At 39.9% G+C, this 17,400-nt stretch overlaps 2 protein-coding genes across 2 annotated transcripts in view; one reads left to right on the plus strand and one right to left on the minus strand.

The window, feature by feature from the left end:
• Positions 1–11,200, minus strand: part of FANCB (Fanconi anemia complementation group B) — a 13,808-nt gene extending 2,608 nt beyond the window's left edge. Inside the window, exons 1-7 of the mRNA XM_015417578.1 lie at positions 10,259–11,200; positions 7,016–7,168; positions 4,534–4,626; positions 3,321–3,449; positions 2,486–2,643; positions 1,731–2,155; positions 34–259 (exon numbers count right to left, since the gene is read on the minus strand). Of these exons, the coding sequence (XP_015273064.1) occupies positions 34–259; positions 1,731–2,155; positions 2,486–2,643; positions 3,321–3,449; positions 4,534–4,626; positions 7,016–7,168; positions 10,259–11,200 (2,126 nt within the window). The remainder of the gene's footprint in view (positions 1–33; positions 260–1,730; positions 2,156–2,485; positions 2,644–3,320; positions 3,450–4,533; positions 4,627–7,015; positions 7,169–10,258) is intronic.
• Positions 11,201–12,886: 1,686 nt separating this feature from the next.
• Positions 12,887–17,400, plus strand: part of MOSPD2 (motile sperm domain containing 2) — a 34,642-nt gene continuing 30,128 nt past the window's right edge. Inside the window, exons 1-2 of the mRNA XM_015417596.1 lie at positions 12,887–13,154; positions 14,806–14,869. Of these exons, the coding sequence (XP_015273082.1) occupies positions 13,146–13,154; positions 14,806–14,869 (73 nt within the window). The 5' untranslated portion in view covers positions 12,887–13,145. The remainder of the gene's footprint in view (positions 13,155–14,805; positions 14,870–17,400) is intronic.

The following is a 17,400-nucleotide window of genomic DNA, read 5'->3' on the forward strand; positions in this document are numbered from 1 at the left end:
AGCAAGATAATTCAGCTTTCCAACTGCTATTACCTGCAAAAGACTGTTAGAGTTCCTTCAAATGGTGTTTCCAGATTCCAGTTGAAGAGTGTACCATTCAGACTTCCATATTTACAGCAGAATTTAAAATCAGGGTAGTCCTCAACTGGTGTACACTCCATTTGTTCCAGTAGCCATGTGTTCACACGAGTCAACATGCAGTCACGGGAGATTATTTGAAAGGGCAGTTTGTGCGATACTGCACAAAGAGCAACAATATCTTTCATGGAGCCAACACCAGGGGCAGAAGATATTCACAATATTAAAAAAAACACATAAAAATACATTAGTGAAGTGTCTGAAGGATCCAAATCTATTTCTTGTCATTTTCTATGCTCTAATTAGTAAAATGTAGAAAATTAAGCCTGTGATAACACAAAAATTCTACTTCTAGCACATTTTTAATTAAAAAACAAGAAAACATTTGTGCATGTTTGCTATCCTATTCCTGTAGTGCTTGCAAGTAATTTAAATTTAATATGCCAGTCTGTAGTAGAAATCTACTTTTAACATTGCTTGTTCAGGGATAACATTATTTCCAATACCACCCTATACAACATCTCCAACATCAACCCAGACCAGCTGTTTTGGTAGCCAATTCACAAGTCTGAAATTATCTTCCCACAGATACTCAATTCCTGTTGTTTAAGCCAGCCAGTGACAAGATAATGTTTCATCTGAGTCTTAATAGGTTTTGCTTTACGAAAAACTACTGTTGTCCACTGTGACTTTGGGAATGGGCAGTGTAAACAAACAAACACCCCCCCCCAATATATTTCCAGTTCATTTCCCAAACAGGACTGCAAACTATTTTCTAAGTTAAATGATATAACTAAAAGTAAGTTTCAGCTTTTAATAAATACTTTATTACCAAATAAGCAGCAACATAGTTACTAATCCCATATATATATAAAATTAAATTACACAAAGATTAGGGGTGTGCAAAAAAACCACAACCCAGTATTTTTTGGGTTCTGTTATATTGAACCTGAAAAATACTGGTATATTCTGATATCTACGAATCCCAATACCAGTACAGATCTGGGAAACCTGATTTTTTTTCAGCTTCATTGTACCCTATGGGAGACCATTATAGTCAATGGTCCCCATAGGGTATAATAGAGAATCAATCTGGGGCTTGGGGGGGGGGCGTTTTTAAGTTAGAGGCGCCAAATTGGCACCCTAGCTGCTGGTGCCCCCATCAACCCCCCCCCCCCCCCCCGTTGCCTCAAAAAGATTGGACCAGGGGGTCCAATTCTATGGGCCCCCAAAGAAGATGCCCCCATCCTCCATTGCTTCCAATGGAGGAGGAAAATGTTTAAAAGGATCGTGGTCCCATTAAATGCCTCCTCCAAGCTGCGCGACTTCTCAGTGAGTGAACTCTGAAGACGTTTAAAAGGCTAGCAGGCCCTTTAAATGCCTTCAGAGTTCACTCGCCATGGAGTTGTGCGGCTTGGAGAAGGCATTTAAAGGGACCGAAATCGCTTTAAATTCTACTATCCGGCAGCCCGAAAACCCCCAAAATGGCTTGGCCATTTCAGATAGCCAAACAATAACCCAAATCTATAGTTAGCTGAAACAATATCCAGGAAATAACAAGGTATTGTTTCGATATTTTTTTCAGTTCAGATTTAGCTGAACGCACACTCCTAATGAAGGTATTCCTTCTTTCTGATCGAATTTTGATTTACCTGCGTATCTGGAATTTTTAAGGTTTACTGAGTGTTTTCGAGTGGAAATCTCCTCCATACTTAATAAAATTCTTCCACATGATAAAGTTTGTGTTTTGTTGCTCTGGAAATTTTCATCTTTGCAGCTTTTTTCCTTTGCATGCAACAGGACCCTACACCACACTTGATGGAATGCCAAGAAAGGGGACAGAGCAGTAACAGCAGTGAAAGTTTTTGTCCCATCTGCCTTTAGCCGAGAAGATCCTCCATTACCCCCTTTTCCATTACAGTCATTTAGCTTTATCCTTTTAGGCACTGGCTGCCAGTGTGATGTGGACTCTGCCAGCGGGGCTTTCTCCAACTTAAAGACTCTGCACTGGCACTTAGTGGGAAATGAAGGGTATTTATGATCCATTACCAGTGACAAAGTGACATCATGGAGCTGCCTGTGTAAAAAACAAAAACAAAGTAAGATGTGGAACATGCCTCTCCCACACCCCAATTTCAAGCTCACTTTTTATGCAGGCAGAGTGACCTTACAAATATATCAAAAACAGAACATACATTTTAAAGGTTATTTTTATGCTTAAAATATACAGAATGTCACAACATGGCATTTATATTTCTATTTTATTAGAGGGTCAAATTAAACCCTTGGTTTTTACATTTATTTTTGGTGCTTCAACTGCCTGATGCTTTAATTTTGCAGTTGTAGGCTTTAAGTACCAGCAACAGTGCTTACTACAGCACCACCATAGAGAAGTTAAACTACTTACAATTCAAACGATTCCATTAGTTTTACTCCAACCACTAAGCTGTCATCCACCACACGATACCAAACCTCCTCTACAAATTGTTCTTGGACTTTAGGTGGGGTTGATATGCCATTATCAAAAGGCTTCTGAGTTTCATCCCAGAGAGAAACAAGTCCTTCCTTACATGAAAAGATATACATATACATAGTTAAACGTATCCCCAAAGCTGTAGAAAGAGAATCTGAGCAATGGTTTGTGGAACAAAGAATACAGTTTTCTTGTTCTTTTAAATATTTTTTTGGGGAAATCAGTTAACGATAAGATGAACTAGAGTTACTAAAGTAAAGGTAAAGGTTTTCCTTGCTAGAAAGCCAGTTGAATCCGACTCTAGGGGGGCGGTGCTCATCTCCGTTTCCAAGCCAAAGAGCCAGCGCTGTCCGAAGACATTTCTGTGGTTATGTGGCCGGCATGACTAAACGCCAAGGTACACGGAGCACTGTTACCTTCCCACCAAAGCAGTACCTATTCATCTACATGCAATTTCTTGCTTTCAAACTGCTAGGTTGGCAGGAGCTGGGACCAGAGACGGGAGCTCACTCCATCATGTGGCATTCGGGTCTCAAACTGCCGAGCTACTGACCTTCCGGTCTGCAGCTAAGCGTCTTAAACACTGAGCCACCGCAGCCCCTTACAGTTACTATAAGTATATACTTTATTTACAACAGAAACATCTGAGAGGTCTTCCAGTTCTCTAGGAGTGTTTTCAACTCACTGAAGGACAGTTATATGTCTTCTCAACACTTTCAAGAACAGTACCACTTTTTACAAAATATAATGCTCCTTTATGAATCTTTACCTTTTCTGCACTTAGAAAACTATGTTCTTGACCTTGAATTAGGTCTATTAATGCTTCACAACTTTTCACCAGAACTCTCTCTTTGAGCTGTAAATGCCGCTTCAGCTCATGAACAGAAGTGAAGCCAGCCTATGCAAGAAAACAAAACAGAGGATGCACACATTATAGATTATTTAAGCAAGGCATAAAAGACCCAGTGTGAGGTAACTTATACAAACTCTCATCATTAAAAGATATCTGATCTCTTAACTTAGAAATTGTATTTTCCCAATAAACTGATTATAGGAAGAGAAAAATCCAAAAAGTCAAAGAGAATCTCTGTTTTGCAGTTAAAGACCCTCAAACTGACAAGTCACCCAGGCCAGAAATTATGCAGCTATCCAAACCCTGGGCATCAGTGTTTTCTTGAAGCCGCCATCTTTTATTCTGCATCCTCAGCTACAATGAAGAGGTAAGAATCTGATCAAGGCAGATACATGTAAAAAAGCATGAAATGCACAGCACTAAGTAAGTTAGAAACTACTTTTTTTTTTTGTCAAGAGATGGAGATTGTATCAGGATCTCCCATCAGGAGTATCTCAGAACAGATTAACAAAAAACTGCTCAACTGCAGTAGCACTCAGGTCAATAGGAAGACAATCACAATAGGGAAAAGCCCAGATAGTAACAACTACTGAAAGGGTTTCTATTTTAGATGTGTTCATTACTATTACTAAAACAGAGCACAAAAAGCTTGAGAAACAAGCCCAATCAACTATGTGTACAAGGGGTAACAGGATTTTTTTAAAAACAAGACTTGTTTGGGTCAGAAGGTACATTAATACTGTCAACAATTTATATTTTCTTTCCCTGTTTATTGGCCACAAAAATACTGTCAAATGATATCCTTAAGCAACAGGTGCAATGCAACACTTGTTTCATGAATGGTTCCAAAAAAAACCTTACTGCATGATTTTTTTTTTAAAGCTATCAGGCCAAACATTGTCAGAGTGATAGTTACACCACCTTAAAACAGCATCATTGATTCCCTCATGGTTCCCTCAGCAGTCAACACTACTACTTGGCTCCACATTTACCAAAATCTACAAATCAAGCCACAAGAATGCAAAGCTGAGTGATCCAAAACCAATTTCATTGCATGTGACAGTTCATTCAGTACAAAACATACATGATGTTGCCAAGAACTAGTAAAAGACAGATGCTGGACACATACCTGCAATCTTGCTTCAAGTGCTTTGATGGTAAAAAAGCGATTATCTTCTCCTTCTTTTGCAGAAGATAAGTCATTATGATAGCTGATGTTACTCTATGGAAAGCCAAGCCAAAATATATTAATCCAAAATCTGAAAGCAAATGATGCACAATTATAGGAGTCTCTGTCAACAGTAAGAGCCACAGGGACCAAAACATGCAATTAATAGCCCAGATATCACAGGAAACTGGATGTCATTGCAAGACAGTTTGAAGACACACTTAAAAGAAATCATAGCCATATTGGTCTGAAGCAACAGGACAAAATTCAAGTCCAGTGGCATCTCTAAGACCAACAAAGTCCAGTTCTAGGTATAAGTGGGAACTGAGAGAAGCACACTTCTTCAGATACATTGAAACAGATTTCCTCAAGCATTACATATACATGCTGGGGCTTAGTTGCCAGGAAGAGCTAATTAGAGTCAAGATGCATAAGTACAGCTAAGATTGGAATAATGGAGTTGGTAAGATCCGTGAAGAGCAGCAAATTAGCATACAGATAATAAAACAGTTAACAACAGATGTGAGAAATAAGTTTGAGGCCAGTGACACCTTCAAGACCAACAAAGATTAATTCTGGGTATAAGTGAGAACTGAGTGACTTAGCATGTATAGTGAGATAAGAACCTAATATCTTTGTTAAGCTCAGGGGGTTCCATTGTCGTGAGCGTTGTAATAACTTGTAATTCAGCAATCTCCCATTTCAGTCTGTTTCTGAAATTCCTTTGCAATAAAAAATTTCAGCCTCCCAGGACACTCAACAGGAGACCTCAAAGTAGCTGTTTTATAAACACTTTAATAAAATAGATAAAATACTCTTGCTACTTAATAAAACAAATAAAATACTCTTGCTATAAATAAAACATTCTTGTGATAAATGGACTGGGTCCAATTATTCCAGCTGCCTTGAAGAGGACAGATATCTCATCAGTACTAAAGAAATCCTCTTTGAATCTAACCATTGTCAATTTTTATCTAGTCACAAAAAACTGGGTAGCTCAACTCCAACAACGTCTGGATACCTAATCTCATTTCGGTATGGATTCCACCTTGATTTTTGAACTGAAACTACCTATGCCCAGAGAAGGAGAGAACAAAACCCTAGATCTCTCAGTGACTTTGGTATCAGTTATAATCCTTCTGGATCACCTACCTAGACAGTAGCAGAGGGCACTCTATGCCAAATGTTCATCTCCTAACAAGGCTGCAAATTCCAGAAAGCAGTTCTGATAGATTTTTTTGTTCTGATACATTGTATTTCCCACACAGTTTCACAAGGATCTGTCCTTTCCTCCATATTGCTCAATATCTATGTGAAATCTCTGGGAGTGGTCATCCAGGGTGAAATATGCTGATCACCTTTGACTATTTATTCTGTTTATTGGACTCAGATTTAGTGGTATATGTGCTGAACAGATGCCTGGAACGTGCTATATAAGAACTAAAAAAACAAAACTCAATCGAATGAGACTGAAATATTGCTGATGATACATATCGTTGACAAGAGGGCTAGATGGGATTGCCTTCTCCTTAAATGACCAGGATTGCAGCTTGAAGAGATATTTTTAGGTGACACATGACTAGGGTTGTCAAGTATCTGTGGCATAATGGAACTTTACTGATTTCAATTAATGTGCCAGGCATGCCTTTTTCCAGAAAAGGTGACCCCACCAGTTATCCAGTCTGGTTACATTCAGGTTACATTACAATGATGCACTGTATGTTGGGCTGCCTTTAAAAAACAATCAGAAATGACAATCAGATCAAAATGCAGCAACCACAAGGAACATATGCTAAAAGCCTTGCACTGGTTTTCTTTTTTTTCCAGACACAATTCAAAGTACTACCTTTGAACTATCATGTCCTAAGCAGCCTAGCCCAGAGTTTCTCAAGGACCTGCCTTATGAATTCACTTGTTTCTTCAAATCATCTGCTGAGGTCTTTCACAGGGAGATCAGGCAGGTAGCAAGAGAAAACAAAGCCTTCTGCACTGCAAGACTGTGGAACACTTTCCCCAGGGATGTTCACCATGTAACTATACTGCTTTATCATATAGATTGCAGGCAAAGACCATTCTATTTTTTCAGGCTTTTTTTGATTTTGTTTTTCCTGTTTGTTTCTGTATTCATTCACATTTTTTAATTATTCTAATTCATCATCACATTTTGTTTATTGTTGTTTTTGTTTAATTATGACAAGCTGCTTAACTTTTAAAATGGAAAGTGGAGTAATTTTTTTAAAAATAAACACATATAATTGTAAAATAGTATTTCAGCATATTGCTGTCTTTTTCTAAAGAGGAACTGTGTTACACATACAAATAAATCTAGTTAATGGATGTCACAAGCCATGTCAAACTGCAAAGAAAGGCTATGAAACATCCACTTTGCCTAAAACACCTCTTTTCCTAAAATATTCTCCAACAATTGATGCACTCATCTTACCACATAATTATATTGTCCAAAATCTGTTATTTGAAATGTAGCCAACTTTTCTGAAATAGACTCAGTCTTTGGAAAAACCAGCACTTGATCAGTTCCAATGCCAACAAAGTCATCTGTCAGAACAGAGCTCACATTTTGCCAGCAAGAAGCAACCTGAAACACAAAATAGTATTAGAAACACTTTCCTTTAAATATATGTATACACACACAGACACACAAACACACCTCCCAGCAATTTTCATATATTTGGATATGTTCCAGGCAAAATCAATTTAAGTACCATTGATTTAATAAGTTAAGCACATACCTAAATGTATATGCTTAAAATGTATATAGCACTTTGATTGTTCTACAGTTTTTTACATATATTGGCTTGTACTCTACGAGATCATGAAGTGTAGCAGAACACCCAGAGCCTGACTTTCCCTCACCCCATGGCAGCTCACACAGAGTCTCTTGAAATTCTGCTCCTGGGAGTCCAGAGGGTGAAAAAAACCCTGCCACCTCTGCCCATTAACAGAAGTGCTTGCCTAATCTGAAACTAACCATAGGATACAAATAATCCTTACAAAAATCCTGTTAGATATGTCAGTATTACATTTCTCCCTTATTTCAGGGTGGGAGCAAAGACCCTGAATTGCTAATGAATTGCCTAAATGCCACCTGGTGAAGCCCTAGTAGAGTCAAAATCGAACCAGGATCTTTCTAGTTCACATTGTCAGTCACTACATTACACCAATTTTCAAATCAATGGAGATCTAAAAATGCTAAACTTTGGTTGGACATGTACATTATTTTCATATTTAGTCAAAGATCCTCTTACCTACTTAAACACAGGAATGAGAGCCTAGCAGGGACTTGCATGAGGAGATTTTTAAGTGATAAACTTAAGGTTCTTTGATTGGAATTGCTGGTATCTGGTGAAAAGGATTTATCTGCAACAGCTAGACAGGTAGTTCATGGGTTCTATGGTCTGGTGGCAGTTAGCCTATTTTGTGCTAAGCACTGTGCAGTGCTGCTACAAGATGGAAATTTCAAGCAATAAACTTAAATTCTAAAGAAAATGCGCACAAACGTATTATGATCTGATATTCACCAATGTAACACCTTGTCAAATCAGTTTGCTAACAACATCAACATACGCATATGCAGTACTAACAGAAATAAGAGCTCAATAGCATAGGAGAAGATATTCTACTATTTATCTTTAAACAGATGGACCATGGGAATGAAGAAACAGCACATATTATGAAACTGTACAAATGCATGCCACACCTATGACTTATAAAGGACACACTCTAATATAGTATGTGAACAGCTAGATCAAGCCCAGTAGCCCCTTAGAGAGTAGAGACCTACCAAATTTTAGGGGGATAAGCTTCCAAGAGACAGTGCTCCACTCATCAGACAGTATGTGGACTAGGCCTCAAATTAATATTTTTATAAGACAACTGATTCTTCATGACAAGACAAAACTCTGGGAAAGACAACAATGCTAGGAAAAGTTGAAGGCAATAGGGCAGGAGGAGGACTTGACTTAATAAAGGAAGCCACAGCCTACAGTTTGCAAGACCTGAGGAAGACTGTCAATGATAGGATGCCTGAGGTCATTAATTTATAGTGTCAGCATAAGTCAGAAGCAACTTAATGGCATATAACACCAATCTTCAAATAAGTATAATTTTCTAGGTGCACACAAAATCAAATCCTTTAAAAAAGCTCTTAGGCTTTTTTTTTTTAAAACTAGCAACCCAAAGTAGATTATTTCTAAAGTTTTTTGGTTTAACAATCGGGGGTGGTGGTGGGGGAATAGCCTACAAGGAAAGTATACTCTACACACATGAATTACTTTCTGACACACTTCTGCCCCAACTATACATACACTAGAATATGTCAGGTTGAACCCAGACCTGTAAGTCCCATAAAACTGTCCCCACTGAAAAAACAGATGGTTCATGGGAATGAACAAACATCACATACTACTCAAATGCATGCAGGTTTATGGCCACACCTGCATGCATGCATGCATATAAAGCATGTACACTCACACTGACATGATTATAATCATGTAATACTTGAATGTAGTTAATTATATAAAATATACTAATATTTACATCTGGATGGAGAATTTGTTGCAGCGCAGATTTTAATTCTGCATTTTCTACTTATGCTATGATAAATATACAGCTGGGTACTGTCCAGCATTCTAAAATAAATGAACACAAATTATACCCACTGGACCAGTTTGTCACCAGAAGCTCTTCAAATTATACCAAAAGTGATATCTAAATGAAATTATATGACCGTACCATCTATTAAAATAGCAGTACAGTGGAACTACCAATCAGAAGGTTACAAAGAAAAAATGATGGCGGAGATAACAAGGAAATTCTATTTCTCATACTGTAGCCAATTTAAGCTTAAATTTTAAAAAGTTTGAAAGTTTTTATTGTCATCTCTTTAAAATATTTACTTCGGCAGGAAAGGAAAAGACTGGCACTGTCTGTGTGGAACCTACATACCCATTTTCAGTTTAAGTTTCATATCTGATAGCATTGGTTCTATATTTTCTATTGAGAACCAATTTTTCTTTTAAACACAATGTGCAAAGGTAACTGAATCAGTCACCAAGCTAAAGATATAGCGATTAGATAATACTAGCTAAAGATAAAGAGATTAGATAATACTAACAAAAATAATTAGGCTGCCTGAGCCATGCAGGCGGCATCTCAGGGGTTTTCATTAGTCAGTTCTTCATTTATGACAATTTGTCATGTATGAAAACCAAAATTTATTTCAGGTATGAAAGAATGCCATTTTTGAATCCTCAGCATTTTCAGGGGACAAACGCAGCCCAGAAACAAGTTCAGTAATTTATTTTAAGTGATCTTGTAGAGTTCCTCACTGCCACTGCACACCTATAATCCAACAATTATGGGAACTAAGGAGAAGTGCTTTCGACACAGGTGATTAAAGCTGTCTTAACCTGGCACTAAGCTGCCCCCCCCCCCCGAGAAAAAACTTCTTATGCTTGTGGGAACTCCAAAGTGTATGTGAAGTTTCCAGTTGCATCAATACAATACACATAGGTCTGGAACTGTCCCAGCACTGAAACAGGAGCCCTGTGTGTATGCACAAGTTCCAACAAAGTTTAGGAATGATTATGTACTTATCATGGATGGTGAAGAAACCAAGTCTTTGCATTTCTAGGCCAAGCATAGCTTTAAGAGATTAACTCAGTACCTGCAAGCTGTCTTTCCATACAGAACACACCTCTCCTGAAGAGAACGATACAACAACCAGCTCGTTATTTCCTTCTACTGCAGCTATTTGTATGGAACAGGGATTGTCGTATGGAAGCTTGTGGACATCTTTGGGTAGACCATCTTGAAAGACAACCAACTGGCTTTTGCATGTGACTGCAACAACAGATGTCCTTAACTTGTTTCTCACTGCCTCAGCTCTGCATATATGTACACAAGACACCACGCTGCTGTAAGCATGAGGCAGAAAACTGGCACCAGTGAGGACTTTCTGTTTCTCCACAGCATAAGCAAGACATTCACTACCCCAGATGACCGCCTCTGAGTCGGCAACACTTTTCCCATCGTCTGCCTCTGGCAAACAAGGAGCTCTTGTTCCCAAAACAACAATACCCTCGCCTCTAACCTCACCCACCCATTTGATGGAAGAAAACTCAACAGGAGCACATAATACAGTGCAAGTTGGAGGAGAAATATAAAAGATTTTTTTGGCACAACTCCATAAGACCATTGGACCACCAAGTAGCTTTATAGGTTCTTTCAGTTCATAGTCTAGTTTAAAATGCAAGACAACCTCAAATTTGTTAAAGTTATGAAGAAGCAGTAAAATATACTTAATACTCTTTTTTTTAATCTTTTTCATTAGAATACAAGGGAGAAGAATTCCTGTCCTGAAGTCAGATACACAGCTGCAGTGAATCATTTCAACACCTTCTCCGCCCATGCTAAATGATCCAGTGTTTTTCTCAACAAACAGTTTTGTACCACTGCTGAACATCATTCTTCTGACACATAATTCAGTGTTGCTGCCACCTGAGGATTTTCCTTTTAATAACTGGAAAATAAGAAGCTCCCCGTTGTAAGACAGCAACTTCTCTTGTTGATCCATTAATATTTTTTCTTTAAGGATCTGCCACAGCATGAAGACTACTTAAGTTTTTGGTTTCCATTAGCACGATTCTTCTGTTCAGTGGTATACTTGATCTGAATAGCATCTTTCCAATCTGAAAAACAAAAAAGTCAAAGCAATATTATAATAAATAGAGCATTTAAACACGTTTTAAATGAATCATGAAATGTACAGATACATGCTTTTTGAGCTTACATTTTTAAAAACCTGAAAAGTCAGACAGAAGTACATTAATAAAGAAGTAAGTTAGCCACTATCCATCAAAGAGCCTTATTCACACAAATGGTCAAGAGTGCAACACCTTAAAAAATCTTTCAATCAAATCCTAAGTATATTTACTCAGAAGTAAGCTGACACTGAATTCAATAGGGCTTACTTTCCAGTAAGCATGTTTAGGATGGCAACACCTGAGCTACAGAACATTCGAAGTGAGGCCTGGGCCACGCATACAACAGAATGAGAGGCAGAATCCTGAGGTTAGATTCAGTTTGGTAGCCATGTTGGTCTGAAGCAGCAAAACAAAGTTTGAGTCCAGTGGCACTTTTAAGTCCAACAAAGTTTTATTCAAGGTATAACCTTTCATGTGCATGCACACTGTACCTGAAGAAGTGTGCATGCACACAAGACCTTATACCTTGAATTTTTTTAAAAAAACTTTGCTGGACTTAAAGGTACCACTGGACTCAAACAGAACCCTGAGGTGGCAGACTAGTTGGTGGTACTTCATAATACAAGGAGAGAAGATCACATTTTACACACACATCCCATGTAAAAACTCCCCACAAGGGAAAAATTTGCACATCAGGGTGAAAAGTCCTAACCAAGTTCTTTATACACTGTACTAGTTTCCCACTTACAGAAAATTGTTAGGACAACGCTGGAAAAGACAATCCCTCCTCAGCTGTCTAAAACGGCACAGTCTATTCTACGTTTTCAGCACTCCACCTCCTCACTGTGCTGGACTTTAAGACTAGGCGTAAAGAGGTGCCGAGCGGAAACAAGAAACAGCAGCCACCACGGTCATCTCAAGTAGACGCTACTCCCCAACAGAATCAAACTTCCTGTTTCTAATATACCAAATAAGTCTCCTACTACCAGCAGCATTCAGACAGGCATCTATCAAAGTAGGAAGGCCTTGGGCAAGTCTCGGCCTGACCGCCTCCGAACGGGGGAGAATACCGTTGCGGAGAGGTTAAAAGGAGTTGTTGTGGTGACCCAATCTAAGCATGGTTGTGAGAGGAAAAACGCTCCGCTCTACAGCACGTTCGATGCTCAACGAACAACTTAACCCCTGCGCTGCACTCTGTAGCATACTTACTTAAGTATAAGTCTCAAGGATACGCAGCAGGATTTATTTCTGAGGAAACCATACGAAGGAGAAATTAATCTCAACAAGATGTGTGGAAAAACGAAGACGGTCCTTTCAAAATCAGCTTTACTAGCTGTCCCCCCCATCCGAAATCATGAACCCTCTCCGGAGCATGCGCCTAACAACTCCCCCCCCCCAAGCACAGTTAATAGCGGTTTCGGAGTCTGAATCTTCGCGCCAAGGGGAGCATTGTGGGAAGAGAATGGTGCAGCCGAACGGGGTGACGTAACGCGAGAAGCGTGATGCTTGGGTCTTGGGGGCGAGGAAAGGAAGGGGTGGGCCCGCACGGAAAGACGTAACGATGGTGGGTTGGCGGCTGTGCATGCGCGTAGAGTTAAAGCCGGTTTGAGTTTAGAGGCCGGCCGCTGGACAAGGAAGGAGGGGTGGTAGTTGTTTGGGTGACAGCCGCAGAGGGTGGCGGGCGGACACGGCGCCGGTTGGTATCAATTCCTCCCTCAGTCAGAGTCACGCGGTTCCTTTTCTCCTCCTCCCTCCCCCTTCCTTTTTCTTCTCGGGCGCGCGCCCTCGTTCTCATTCGTTTGTTTCTCTCGATCCTGTTGCTGCTGGGAATCTGGTGTGGGCAAGACCATGGCGGAGGTAAGCAATGCGGGGGGGGGGGGGGTTCCACAGCGATAAGAGACGGACCCTTTTAAATTTGTGCTTATTTAATTTCTCTGTTTTTTGTCGGGGGGTGGGGAGGGAGGAGAGTTCAGGTGCAGGCTGCCACTTGACACGGTGCTCCGTTTGGGGACAAATGAGTTGATGCCTTGTAGGATAATGTCAGGGTGGACCTGCAAGGCATGGAGGTCAGCTACTCGGGCTCCCTAAAGTGAGGTATTATTTCTTCTGTTCCTCCCCACCTTTCTCCTCCCATAGTATTTAAAAAATCACGCCGCATCTGCCGTGTTACAAAGGTGTGGTGGGCCGTATTTTCTGTTTAGAGAAAATAGGCTAGTTAAGGTTTTTGGCAGCCCTGACTTTGAACAGTGATTCTCAAACCTGTCCCATGAAAAAGTTCGGTTTCATTACACTCTTAACATCGTTTATCCCAGCATGAGGTTTTGTGAGCAGGGCTCATGATAATTGCACATGAAGATAGGAGTGTTAACTCACAAAAACTTATGCTGGGGTAAATTTTATCAGTCTTTAAGGTACTGCTGGATTTTTGTCTTGTTTTGCTGCTATAGGCTTATACTGCAACTATTTTGGATCTCCTCGCTGCCGTAGGACCTTTCCTAGAAGTTTTTGTTAATGACCTCTGCTGGCAAGCTGTCCACAAGTGTCAACTGTACCTTCACTTGGGGAAACTTTTTTAAAAAACCCGGTTATAGTAATTTCTCTTTTTGGAGAGGAAGAAGAGAATGTAATGGGTCTGAATTCCACTGTTCTTTTGGTAGTACAATTATCACACCCCCACAATGTTTCTGGTTACTTCCATTTGGAGTTCAGACCTTTGCAGCTTGACAACCTATTGCCATCATCTTAACAAATTTTGAAACTGGAAATGAGGCTGGCACTCATGGTACTGGTGAACCTTTTGGTGATAATTGATGTTGTAATGGAAAAATGTGTTCCTGTTCTTAACTGGAGTATTACTAGAACCAGGAAAAAGGAAGACCTCTTGCCTCCTTTAAGTACCCACTATTAGGGATGTGCACAAACCAAATCAAATTTAGTGATGAACTCGGCTGGTTTGTGCGATCATGAACTGTGATTTGTGCAGTTGCACAAACTGCCATGTGTGTTGTAGAAGTTCATTTGGTTCATGAGAGGGTTCGTGGGCCAGATATGCTGGTGCCCAGGGCAACAGTCGGGAACCCTTTCAAGCCACATCGCTGCTGTGGTGCTATTTGCCAGTGAGTTGTGCCCCTGACATGGCACGAGTGATCTCAGAAGGCATATAAATGCTTTCTGAGTTCACTGGCGAAAATAGCTGTGGTTTCTGCGGAGGTGGGGAGCAAAAGGCATCACTGAATTGGCTTGTATCTAATAGATGCAAGCCAGTTCAGCGACCCCTTTGGCTCCCCCACCCCCCCGCTTGGAAGCTTCATGAACTTCACAAACTCGAACCAGTTCGGTAAATGGGAAAGTTTGTGGAGGTTCACGAACCGTGGTTCATGAGAAACCATGAACCTCCATTTTCCCAGTTTTTGCCCATCTCTACCCATTATGTACAGTGTAGGATAGCAAAAAAATGTGGAATAGCACCTGGATTTGAATGATTTATGTTTCTTTTCTTACTTTTCAGCAGGACAATAGGGCTGTTTTAATAAGTGAGACCAGACAGCGTTTTGAGACAGAATACATCCCAGGTTGGTACTGCTTAAAAGTTTATAGAAACAGAGGACTAGGATGGCTTGCAGCTGTTTCTGTAGGCAGAGTTGTACTTTGTTGGGACTGTTTAGGATGGGACTGTTCTTGTTGTGCCTGAAAATGGGGCAGGGTGGAAGGAGGGCAGACATTGTAGTTGTGTGAACGGAACTTTGATGTAATGTTTTGCCATCCTTTTACTCTGGTACTTCATTATTCTTGTTTGGTCCTTGCATCTGTTAAACATCTTCATTGTGCTGTATGCTAATTTGCTGCTTATCCTTTACCTTTATGCATGGACTGGTAACTTCCATATCAATGTATTTGATAAAGAAGTGTGCATGCACACGAAAGCTTATTCCGTGAATAAAACTTTGTTGGTCTTAAAGGTGCCATTGGACGTGAATTTTGTTCTATTGCTTCAGACCAACATGGCTACCCACCTGAAAGTGTCTTAAATGGAGAGATTTCATGTTGTATCTGCTATCTGTAACTTTTATAAAATAGAGGTATGGCTTTATGAATGTCTTCTACCATCTTTTGGTTGACGATTTGGTCATTCATGCTAGCTGTTCTCTGAGCAGCAACTTTTCAAATGCTTCACTATCAACTGCAGGGTTAAAAGATCGCTCTATTTCAGGTTATCCAGCACGGCATGTGCAAAGTCTTCACTAATCAGCTACTGCTTAGTAAGAAGAAAGCTATGTGCTCTTATGTGTCCTGATTCTTCTGTTAATTGGACAGCTGATCTGAGGAACTGCTTAGGAGGTTGAAGGTGGCCGCTGGTTTCTTCCACCCTTCAAATTTGTCAGATTCACTGCAGGGATCCTCCCATTGCAACTCATAACCATCTGAATAGCCATAACCAACTCATAACCATCTGAAGAAATTCCACCTGCTCACACAGTTATCATAGTAATTTGTCGCATGTGGAAAAAGGCAGCCTCTTAAAAGAACCCAGTGACACCTGAGTTTAATTGGATTTGAGACCCATTGATTTCAGTGGGTATAATTTAGTTGAACTGCAGCCTAAAGCTTCCTTGCCTTTGAACTGCAGCCTAAAGCTTCCTTGCCTTTGAACTGCAGCCTAAAGCTTCCTTGCCTGGAGATTATTCTTATCAGTGACAATAAGAAGAAGAGAAGAGATTGGATTTATACCCCGCCCTTCACAACCCAAAGGTGTCTCAGAGCGGTTTACAAACTCCTTTCCCTTCCCCTCCCCACAACAGACACCCTGAGAGGTAGGTGGGGCTGAGAGAGCTCTTGACAGAAACTGCTCTTTTTCAAGAACAGCTCTTATCAGAACTATGGCTTGCCCAAGGTCATCCAGCCAGGTGCAAGTAGAGGAGTGAGGAATCAAACCCAGTTCTCCCAGATTAGAGTCCACACACTTAACCACTTCACCAAACTGGCTCTCTCTATAAGGCAAATGAATGTCTAAAAGAGTTAAATAACTTCTGATATCAAGTGCCTGTTTGGTATGTTGTTGAGAAATGGAAGAAGAATTGAAACTCAAAAGATAAATTTCAATTTAGCAGGATTGTTTTAAAGTGAAACTAGTAAATAAGATGTGCAGTAAATAAATCTAGCTTTCTCTGCAAAGTGTTTGTTGTTGGTTTTTCACTTGAATGGAGATTTTTTTTAATCCGTTTGGACCAAATCATTAACAAAAGTTTGTGATCTCGTTTGTCCTCACAAGGAAGTGTACATTAGTAGTGCTTGGTCAGAAGAGAGGTGTTGTGTAATATTATACAAACATGTTTGTTTCTTTATTGCTGCCATATTAGCAGCTGGAGTATCCTTAGATATTCTGTCAGAGAAGCTTGTTCCCTGTGGGGAGTAGGTGCAATTACCTCTCACTCAAATTCTCTACCACCATCAGTGGTCTCCTTGGCTATCATAATCAGGCCAAGGGCTGTTCTTGGTTATCCCTTTCCTTTCTGCCATACATTCCATCTCTTTTGTTACCATGCATGTCCTTTGAAGAAAGTTGCTACAGTACTTGTACTGTATGATTGTATAAGACTTCAGTGGTCCACCCTCACATGGAAGCATTTTGGGGGGTTGACTGTGGCCTTGTGGATCATGGCTTTTTCTGGGTTTTTGTTTGGATTTTTTGGTCTGGTCAACAACTCCCATTAGGCCCCAGCTTACAGCACTCTTGCTATCTTCCTTAAGTGTACTCTGCTGTCATCTCTTCCCCTTTGGTAAGTCTGCTCACCAAAACTTGTTTGGCTTGCCTTTCATTTTGATAGATCAGACTTTTAAAAAAGAAAGGGTGAAATTAACCATTGTCCACTTGCACTCTACTGAAACAATAAACACTGTTGTTACTACTCTTGTTCAAAGAGAAAATAATTAGAGTGGAAGTTGTAACTAGAGATGTGAAGGCCCTGGGAAAAAACGGAAAAAATTGGGGAAAAAACGTTTTTTCCCCGTTTTTTTTCCTGAAGCCTTTTTTGTTTTATTCCGAAAAATTGGAAAAATTGAAAAAAGAAAAGAAAAAAAATTGATTATGGAACGTTTTATTTTA

Source organism: Gekko japonicus, unplaced genomic scaffold (genome assembly GCF_001447785.1).
Source record: "Gekko japonicus isolate JY-2015 unplaced genomic scaffold, Gekko_japonicus_V1.1 scaffold18, whole genome shotgun sequence".
NCBI classification, from domain to species: domain Eukaryota; kingdom Metazoa; phylum Chordata; class Lepidosauria; order Squamata; family Gekkonidae; genus Gekko; species Gekko japonicus.